The sequence below is a fragment of the Oncorhynchus gorbuscha genome, linkage group LG06, assembly GCF_021184085.1.
Source record: "Oncorhynchus gorbuscha isolate QuinsamMale2020 ecotype Even-year linkage group LG06, OgorEven_v1.0, whole genome shotgun sequence".
Lineage (NCBI taxonomy): Eukaryota > Metazoa > Chordata > Actinopteri > Salmoniformes > Salmonidae > Oncorhynchus > Oncorhynchus gorbuscha.
Genome location: NC_060178.1, coordinates 90,959,638 through 90,970,335, shown reverse-complemented (window position 1 = coordinate 90,970,335; position 10,698 = coordinate 90,959,638). Strand labels below are relative to the sequence as shown.

Below are 10,698 nucleotides of genomic sequence, written 5' to 3'. Positions count from 1 at the left end.
TGTCATTGTAAATAAGAATTTGTTCTTAACAGACTTGCCTAGTTAAATAAAGGAAAAATAATAAATTCAAGCAGTTGATTTCTCAGTGAGAGACCGTATCTTGTTCACCAACAAGTTTGTCAACATTCCATTCAGTGCCATCATTAGTAAGCATAAAATAAACAGAGGACACCATGAGGAAATGCCTTTGTATTACTCTAAGTCTAGTTTCCTTGAATTTACCTTGAACCCCACTCTCAAGAAGACATATTACCATATTTATGTACTGGTAGAAATCTAAATGCAAATTCATAATAGCATTTTTAGACAGAGGATGATTGCTTTGTGTGGTTGGTTGTAGGCCTATGCCATCAAACAGTGTACTTAATCTACAGATTCTTGTCTTACTTGGCATTTACATTAAGACTAGCCTGACCTTTAACCCTTGTATAAGGTGCCTAACCTGTGAATCAGTCACTAATATGTAGACAAACACACATACAAACAAAAACGTACTGTCTCCCACCCTGCTGTGCTCTCCATTATGTCCCTGTCACAAAGTGAGAATTATGTCCCGGTCTTGTGATGATGATGCTCCATCCTGTATGAACCGCTTTGTTCAGATTACATAGATAATAGTAGCTACCACCTTGACAAACCACATGACATTGCAGTTATAATAATGGACCAATAGAGACATGGAATCCTCTGAGTTTGCATTTATCACAAAGATTACACATATACTGTATGTATTTACAGTACCACTCAAAAGTTTGGACACACCTACTCATTCAAGTGTTTTTCTTTATTTGTCCTATTTTCTACATTGTAGAATAATAGTGAAGACATCAAAACTATGAAATAACACATATGGAATCATGTGGTAACCAAAAAGTGTTCAATAAATCTAAATATATTTTGGATTCTTCAAAGTAGCCATCCTTTGCCTTGATGACAGCTTCACACACTCTTGGCATTCTCTCAACCAGTTTCATGAGGAATGCTTTTCCAACACGGGAGTTCCCACATGCTGAGCACTTGCTTGCTGTTTTTCCTTCACTCTGCAGTCCAACTCATCCCGAACCATCTCAATTGGGTTGAGGTTGGGTGATTGTGGAGGCCAGGTCATCTGATGCAGCACTCCATCACTCTCCTTGATCAAATAGCCCTTACACAGCCTGGAGGTGTGTTGGGTCATTGTCCAGTTGAAAAACAAATGATCCCCCCACAAAACACAAACCAGATGGGAAGGTGAATCGCTGCAGAATGCTGTGTTGGCCATGCTGGTTAAGTGTGCCTTGAATTCTAAATAAATCACTGAGTGTCACCAGCAAACGACCCCCACAACATCACACCTCCTCCTCCTCCTCCTCCATGCTTCATGGTGCGAACCACACATGCAGAGATCATCCTTTCACTTTCGGTAGTCTGCGTCTCACAAAGACATGTAGGTTGGAACCAAAAATCTCAAATTTGGCCTCATCACACCAAAGGACAGATTCACACTGGTTTAATGGCCATTGCCCATGTTTCTTGGCCCAAGCAAGTATCTTCTTCTTATTGGTGTCCTTTAGTTGTTTCTTTGCAGCAATTTGACCATGGCCTGATTCACACAGTCTCCTCTGAACAGTTCATGTTGAGATGTGTCTGTTACTTGAATTCAGTAAAGCATATATTTGGGCTGCAATCAGAGGTGCAGTTAACTCTTATGAATGTATCCCCTGGGTCTTCCTTTCCTGTGGCAGTCCTCATGAGAGCCAGTTCCATCATAGCGCTCGATGGTTTTTGCGACTGCACTTGAACTTAAGTTCTTGTAGTTTTACGCATTGACTGACTTAATGTAATGACGGACTGTCATTTCTCTTTGCTTATTTGAATTGTTCTTGTCATAATATGGACTTGATCTTTTACCAAATAGGGCTATCTTCTGTATACCACCCCTACCTTATCACAAGACAACTGATTGGCTCAAACGCATTAAGAAGGAAAGAAATTCCACAACTGAAAAAGGCATACCTGTTCATTGAAACGCATTCCAGGTGACTGCCTCATGAAGCTGGTTGAGAGAATACCAAGAGAGTGCAAAGCCGTCATCAAGGCAAAGGGTAGCTACTTTGAAGAATCTCAAATATAAGTTGATTTGTTTAACACTTTTGGTTACTACATTATTCTGTGTTATTTTGTAGTTTGTCTTCACTATTATGCTATACTGTAAAAAAAAGAAAAAAAATGCAAATAAAGAAAAACCCTTGAATGAGTAGGTGTGTCCAAACTTTTAAGTGGTACTGTATCTAATACATTGAACAGGAGTTACTAACAGCACTTCTTATACAGTGGCTAACTACATAAAAGTGTTAGAAAATAACATCCCTGTGCTAGTCTAAAGTGCATCTCATTACAATGTGATTTTACAGTGATGTCAACGAAGGGGGTGTTTATCATGATACATTAGGATAGCATGAGTTAGGCAGCAAAAACAATTAACCGGACCATCTGACAAACCATCGGAAAAATACTTTGTTCATGAAATGTCAACGTTGTATTTGGAAAGCACAGTAATATCATAGCACATATCCGAGTTCTGGTATAGCCTCATTAGATGATATTGCTAACTACTACATCAATCATGTACATACAACTCAGTCTTCATACCCAAATACTTGAGTTTACATTTTAGGATCATGCTAACTTTTTTGAAGACATACAGTACAAATCTGAGATGTAAATTCACATAATTTGTCTTCACTTATCACCAAGAGTAAGAAACAGTGGCGTTTGAAGCACAACGATGATAAAGTTACCGTTTTGACCATGAGCCTCAGACATTGTCACTTTAAAAGGATATGTAGCTTTTGATTGAACAGTGCATAGAGGTACCATGGAAAAGCACTAGTCCACAGAAAGTTCCCAGAGGTTCCTGAGAGTAGAAGAACATTGCCCCTAGACGCTAATCTAAGGGCAACATGGCTCAGGTAGGGCAGGTTGATTGAGGCAGAATGATGTAGACTGAATGTTAGGCACTGTTTGTTCCATGCAAAAGAGCTGGTATATCAGCTGATGTTTGTTGCCTTTCTCTGGCTGCTCCAGCATCCATAGATAGAGATGAGAACTTAGAGTTGGTAATCGATTCAGCTGCAGTTCCACCAGATACAGACAGTACATCAGTTACCAGGCCTTACAAATAATCTATAAGGTGCTTGCTTAATAGCTCACCTCCAACAAGAAACAACTGCATGTGCAGCGCAAAAGCAGAGCCATTTTTGCATGTTTACTACGAAAGCCATACTACGCCAACTGCCAGGGCTTTCCTCTGCTCTCACTCAGGTCCTCTTTTGATTTCTGGATGCAGGTAAATATCTCCTTGAACAGAGCCTTGTACTCAGGCTGGTGAAGTTCATCCTCCTGGCCCTTTGTGTCTATGCCTGTAGCCTTGCGAAGGGAGGCTGGGGCTGGGCTTTGTGGGCAGTCCGAGGGGGCTACGCTGGGTGTCTGGAGCTCTTTGTGGTTGTGCTGCTGGTTTGGGTACGGCTCCCCCTGGTGGCAGAGCCGCAGCAGCGCATCATATTTTACCTGCAGGGCGCTGTACTGAGCGTCAACCTCGTTGAGGAGGGAGATCCCGCGCTGCTTCACCACCTCTGAATGGCGGACGCACGAACGCTCATGGCTCTTGTCTACCTCTGACCCATCACCCCGTGGTGACCTCAGCTGCTTCTCGCTGTTGCATCTCTTCAAGATATCACAACCTTTCGGGTTGGAAAGGTAGCTGACGTCCATCACGTCTTCCTCGCTCTCTCCATCCTCCCCCATCCCCCTCTCCTGGTTCAGGGGGAAGAAGAGGGTATTGGGCAGCATTGTCAGGCTGACCCTTGACCTCCAAGCTTTGGTGGCATGGTTGGCTCTCCACAGCTGACGAAGCTCCTCAGCCTCACACTCCAGCTCCGCTAGTCTGGCCTAGAGAGAGAGACAGAGATGATTCAGTAATGTAACTCTTAACTACCATTTCACTACATACAGTAGGAGCAAACAGATTGCATTGTCTTAAAATTATGCTCTGTGTGAGTTGCTTCTCTTCCTCACCTGGCACCCCGCCATCATTCCCAAGCGCTGCTCCAGCACCACATTCTCATTGGCTAGCAGGTCTGCATCTCGCTCCGCCCCCTCCCTCCGAGCACGTTCATTGGCCAGCTGGGTCTGTAGAGAGCGGAGCGATTGCCGTAGCGACTCCTGCTCCTCCTCTAGCCATGAGAGGTCAGAGGGAGACCAGCGGTCATCAGATTGGTCACCAGAGTTATAACTTGAGTATCTGAGAGGGGTCAGAGGAAAATCTAACTTTCTTTTTTTTAAGTATTGGGAAACAACTTTTGTTTCAGTCCAGACCAGCAGTTACACAACTAATTAGTCTTAAGTTACTGATTAACTGCCAACAAGTTATTCAAGCATCCGTTTGATGAATTGGTAGCAAGATATCCTGTATCAAACAGACTAATCAGAAGTGATCTTTCGTGCAGGGCAGAGATTAGTGTCCTTACAAGTGGACTATGACCTTTGGGTGACAACTGTGACCACGTTTCAGTTAAGTCAGTAGGGAGAGAGTACTATAGTCTGCTTGGCATGTGTTTTGATCAGTGACCTACGAGCTTCGGCCTGGATTAAAGGAGGGGCCAAACCCTAACTGGATTACACAGTCTGAACTGCTACTGCCTCAGAGGGCTGGAAGAAGGCTAGAGTACTAGCAGTAGTACTAGTCTCCTTAACCAGTGTGAACGGCAAGAGCTAACTCGGAGACAAATCACACCACTAGAGCAGGGCCAAGAGGGACTTTTGGAAGTCAAAGTGGAATTGAATGAATGCCATCTAGAGTAGGTTTTAGGACCTTAGTTGCCATTAGTTCTGTTCTAGATGGCCTTCGGGTGGGTTAGTCTTCTCTACGTATTTTCAACAAAAAAGTGTTTACCTACAGCTTAAAAACAATGAATAATGCACAAGCTATTGAGTTCTAAATGCATAAAATGTTTATCAATTTAGCGTCATTTTCCATTTGATAAATCTGACCTTATTGTGCCATGTCTATTTAACCCCATGCAGACCTGACTGATCTATATAGCTTTATATTACGTCAGAAGATTAGGTGAAGGAGAGGGTGTAGAGGAGAGTTCAGAAAGGAAGTCAGGAAGTAACAGAGAGTAGCCAGACACCAGCTCCAGTAAGAGGATAGCACAGATTCGATTGTCGACAGACCAGTGCTGGCCCACTTGTTAAAGAATGGGTCTATTCCAGCTCAAGGAACAGTACAGATTGTCCAGATCTAAAAATCGGTGTGTTGAGTAGGTTATGTTTGTATTTCATGAGTGCAGTGATCTCACCTCTGTGTGTGTTGCAGGTCATTCGGGCAGTACACACTCTGCGCCCCGTAGGGCCGACATGCCTCTGTAAAGGGTTTCCTATTGGGATTGGCAGGGGCGGTCTTCAGATCCTCTACCTGACATTGAAGATCCTCCATCTGAGTCTGTAGAGCTTCAATCATCTCAGTCAGCCTGAAGAGAGAGAAAATTATCCTCACACATTTAGCTCTCCTCTCACCAACACATGTTGTCTTCTATTCCATCTCTAATTATCTGGAGAAAGAATCCGTCCAGATTCTCCAAACCACCATGGATTTAGATGAATAGGATTAGCATAAGCATTGGCTAGAGGGAGTTTCCACCATTGTTAGATCCATGTGAGAAAAGTGTGCGAGAAGGGTGAAGAACCGGGACACAGCCTCAGGCTTTAAACCCAACAACAGGCTTACCCCTGGATCTTGTGCTGGGCAGCCCTGTTGTCCTGTACCAGGCGGGTGTTGCTCTGCTCCAGCTCTCTGGAAGACTGGTCAAGCTGCTCGTAGACCTTAGCATGCTGGTCATTCACATGCCTCAGGAGGTCCATCTGCTTAGTCAGGTACTGGAGAAGATGGAGTAGAAAACCAGGACACAATATCATCACATAACCCACCTTAAACTTCACAATTTTACATTGAATCAAGATTACACCATTGTACTTGTTCAAGTCAATACGATTGGTTTTAAGCCAAAGCATACACATGATTGATTTTGGTTGCTTATCAAACCATGAACGAGATCAAACTTGCAAGAATCAATGACAACTACCTCCTGTGTGGGCGACTATTATTGCTTTGATAGCAACATGTCTGTACTAGTCTCTGCTGGGCCAAATGAGTATTAGTAAGAGCGCAACACCTCTGGTGAGGAATATAGAACGGCACCAACACATAGTAAAGGTCAGGCTCTTCTTATTAAGACAAGTTGATTCAGACTGAGGTGCTAAAGACACGAGCACAGTGGTGCTGGGATAACATAACTATCATTCTCCCTATACTCTTCTTTCCATCAAGCCCGCTCTTCTCTCGCTCAACCTGTTCTCAATGGAAAAGGGCAAAAGGGCAATCTTATCAGGGTAAAACAGGGAGAATGCCATAGACAATATAACAGCTATATCTATGGAGAATGCTGTGAACCTTAAGCTCATTAAGATCATGATCAGTCACAGAAAGCTAAACTAAAAACACCAATTCAAACCAATACTACTACACTAAATGGGAGCTGTACATTATCTTGCAATGCTATTCAGTTACAGAACGTATTCTTTGGAATTCGGCATGTTAATCAATCATACTATTATAAAAAAGTGGCAATTATCTAGTGTTTTTCCTAGAGTGAGAGAGGTCAATGTTCTCATAAAGGCAAGATAACATTACAATTTACAGCATCAGCTTCCTCCTGTGCGGTTTCTACATGCAGTCAGGTCATGAAATGGATGGCGACGTTAGAGAAATTCATTCTGTCAGTCAGCAGTTTCAAAGATGAGGGGAAGGATTTAGGAGTGGACCCTACTCAAGGAAATTAAATCCAGAGCTAATAGTGGCTGTTGCTGAGCATACAAGATGTTTTCACTGGTGATAGAAGAGAGAAACCACAAATACGGTGAATGTGATATTTAAATACAACTTAACTGGTTAAATATTTAGATTCCCTAGCATTAAGAGGCTATTTAATCTCTAGTTACTATAAATCACAACAATTCAATGGTGGCTATGTGAGTGTGTCAAAGGTTCAAAGGTGATAATGGTGGCGTTGTAATCTTGAAAATGGAAAAACAAAATACTTATTCCCTGGAGCTTTACAGTATCGAAAGACAAGGACTTGTATATAGACTTTGCAGTCTTGACAAAACCATTTCAGTCAAAACGTCTGCATTATACATTTCACATTCTATTCCATTACCTTTGTGCTTCTAGGGTCATACCCTACAGGAGCAGATCCAGCAGAGAGATTAAGTAATTAATCAGGATCCGACCCACTAATCTCTTCTTCAAAAGGAAGTTAATGGGGTGGCAGGTAGCCTAGTGGTTAAAGCGTTGGACTAGTAACCGAAAGGATGCAAGATTGAATCCCTGAGCTGACAAGGTACAATAATAATAAATAATAATAATATAATATAATAATAATAGCGACTGTGTAGCTCAGTTGGTAGAGCATGGCGCTTGTAACGCCAGGGTAGTGGGTTCGATCCCCGGGACCACCCATACGTAGAATGTATGCACGCATGACTGTAAGTCGCTTTGGATAAAAGCGTCTGCTAAATGGCATATATTATATTATTAAGGTACAAATCTGTCGTTCTACCCCTAAACAAGGCAGTTAACCCACTGTTCCTAGGCAGTCATTGAAAATAAGAATTTGTTCTTAACTGACTTAAAGGTAAAATAAAACAAAAAAATGGAAGCCTGCCTTTTGTAAATCTGGAACACTTTATTTTATTTAGGAATTAAAGGAGCACAACTCTGAGGTGAGTTTTCAACACGCAAGGAACACACCAATGCCTAACGGAAAGGCCTCAGGTTTGCCAACGAGTGCTTGATTACCTGGACACTGTGTGCTACTGCTGGGCTGGAACAAAAGCCTTCAAACATTACAATAGCTCTCCGAAAGTGCCGCAGCATGTGGACACACAGTCCCTCTGATTGATCAAACAGAGTAATCGCTACCCTGGCGTTGTAATCTTGTGGTCCTTCTGTAGCTCAGTTGGTAGAGCATGGCGCTTGTAACGCCAGGGTAGTGGGTTCGATCCCCGGGACCACCCATACGTAGAATGTATGCACACATGACTGTAAGTCGCTTTGGATAAAAGCGTCTGCTAAATGGCATATATTATTATTATATATTAGTTACAGCTTGATTGGTTAAAACCCTTACCTCTATCTCCTGTATCTGTTCCTGATTGGTGGAGTACATCTGCTGATGACCCTGCTCCAGCTCTCTGTTCCTGTCCAGCAGGGTCTTCCCCAGCTCAGCAGCCAGGTGGAGGTCTGCATGGGAGGAAAGAGAGATCACAGAAGCAGCTCTATAAATAACTTATCAAATGAATGGTTGGGCAAAGATGAAGCCATTAGTGTGACAAGACCTGGCAGAGACATCTAGAGCATCTATGGCTGTGTCTCAATTCTCAATGTCAGGTGGGTAAATCGATCTGGCAGACATCCTACCTGCATTTGTGGGTCAAATACATGTTACTTGTGCTGTCCTTGATTTACAGTAGTTTGCTTACAATGGAACATGATCCCAAAAGGGATATATCAAGTACACCTCAAATATATTTGTGATATGTAAGCTATTTGACACAAGTCAGGACACTTACAATCAGAAAGGCAAAAAATAAATCTTCCTTAAATCACTATGGCCTAAATCATGCGTTGTGAAATGGTCTCTCATTTACAGGATGTGTGCCAGGAAGTTTCTCTAAGCATGAAATATAAATGGAATATCTATATCTAATATAGAGAGCACCACTATATATTTCCCAATTTCCCTTCCTTAGATTTCTATTCCAGAATTCATTAATAAATGGTCAATAAAATATATTGAACTACACAAATTAGTGGAACAAAACCTTATTATATGCAGAGTAACCTCTGCAGCATGGGTAAAAGATGCCCACATCTGTTTTTCAGCAGGAAAAGAAAGCTACTGTAGGTTGAATCTAGCTGCCATGAAAACCAGATGCATCAGATTGCTGGCAACTCCACTAAGGGTGTGTTAACCATAGACGATAGAGGACTCATCTTTGGATCTATGCCATTATACTGCCTGTGACAGCGCCATTGAGGCAATCTTCATTTTGAAGTAGTCAATTTTCTTCACGATTGGCTGATCCCTCCTGATGACCCAACAGGGTCACCAGGAGGGATCAGTCAATAATGTTGGAAGTCCCAACCAGTTGACTAGGTTAAAATTGTGGAAGCCCTCAATGGTGCTGCCCATGCAAATATGGCAATTTGGCCACTAAATGCCTTTATCGTTCTCTATGGCGGTAACCTAGAAGTAAAATATCGCATAATTTGGTCAACTGCGTAATTAACTCCCTTGGTATACGGTCAGTGCTATACTGAATCATTGAGATGTCCCTACCCTAAACCATTTAACATTTCAACTGCAATAGGGTAGGGACGTCCCAAGGGTTCGGGATAGCACGTACCCTTGGTCTACATGCAGAATCTGCCCACGGGAGATTACATGCAGAGAAGAACATTTAAAAATCTGTAGAAAACAATGGATGCATTGTTTAAAATGGTTGGTTTCATCCGTGGCAGTGGAATGGTAGCCTCGGGTGTTCCAATTCTGCTTGAGATAACCCAGAAGTCCCACAGTGTTTTCTGTCGCAGTACAGTAGCTAGAGTTAAACCTACCAATGTGTCCTTTAAAATACATTCGTTAGTGACACCTGCACCTGCCCTATGAAAAAAAGGGGTGCACCAGGCGCTCATTGATTCCACACCTGCTAGAAAATAATTCATTAGCCTAACGCTGCCGGAGTGTCAAATTGTGGTCACTGCCAGGTTGTTGCTGTCATTTGATACGCACAGCACATGTGAGCCCGCGCTTTCACAGTCTCGGTCATCATGGATAGAATAAAAAATATTTACCATGCTCAAGGTCCTGGTTGTCATACCAAGGTTCTTCCTCCTTGATTTCGAATTCTTCAACCTCAATCATATCTGTAAGCATCTTCAGTCACAATGACTCACCGACATCAATAGCTTTCACTGGAATAGGAGGCTATTTTCGTGGAAAATACATTAATCTGCCTTTGAGGTGTTCAATTTGAAACAAAGAATACACCAAGTGCGTTTCCCCTCATCAGCTGTCCAAAGCCGATGTCTACTCACCGGCTACAACTACAGTATTATGAAACTGCCTAACCGTCCACAACACATATTACCACCCGGTGTGGTGAAACACCTCTATCTTTTGGAACATGACCATACGAGCGTTTGTTTCAAAGAACGTTCCGTAAGCCACGCCTTAGTGGGCAGAGCTAGGCATGTCAAACGCTTAAATAGGGAGAAAAGCCTCTCGTTTTAAAATATGTCCACGGTGGTTCTGTTTTGCCTAATTATGAGAATATATTTGAGACCAGTGTATTACAGTTAATTTTCGTCTTTGACTCAATAAGTAAAATATATTTGATTAGTAAACAGGGAAACGAAGAGTCCCAGACAGTTCGCAATATATATATATATATATATATATATATATATATATATATATATATATATATATATATATATATATATATATATATATATATATTATATATATATATATAATATTTTGTTTATTGTTAAGGTTCTTCAGGCTAAAGGCTCCTGGAGGCACCTTTTTT

At 42.0% G+C, this 10,698-nt stretch overlaps 1 protein-coding gene across 1 annotated transcript; it reads right to left on the bottom strand.

Annotated features, from left to right (window-relative positions):
• Positions 1-2,495: 2,495 nt before the first annotated feature.
• Positions 2,496-10,351, bottom strand: LOC124038515 (cerebellar degeneration-related protein 2-like). Its single transcript, XM_046354502.1, has 6 exons — positions 9,959-10,351; positions 8,232-8,344; positions 5,771-5,919; positions 5,343-5,513; positions 4,057-4,282; positions 2,496-3,930 (listed from the first exon to the last, which is right to left on the bottom strand). Exons 1-6 carry the CDS (start codon positions 10,038-10,040, stop codon positions 3,265-3,267), a joined length of 1,407 nt encoding a protein of 468 aa, XP_046210458.1. The 5' UTR covers positions 10,041-10,351; the 3' UTR covers positions 2,496-3,264.
• Positions 10,352-10,698: the final 347 nt, after the last annotated feature.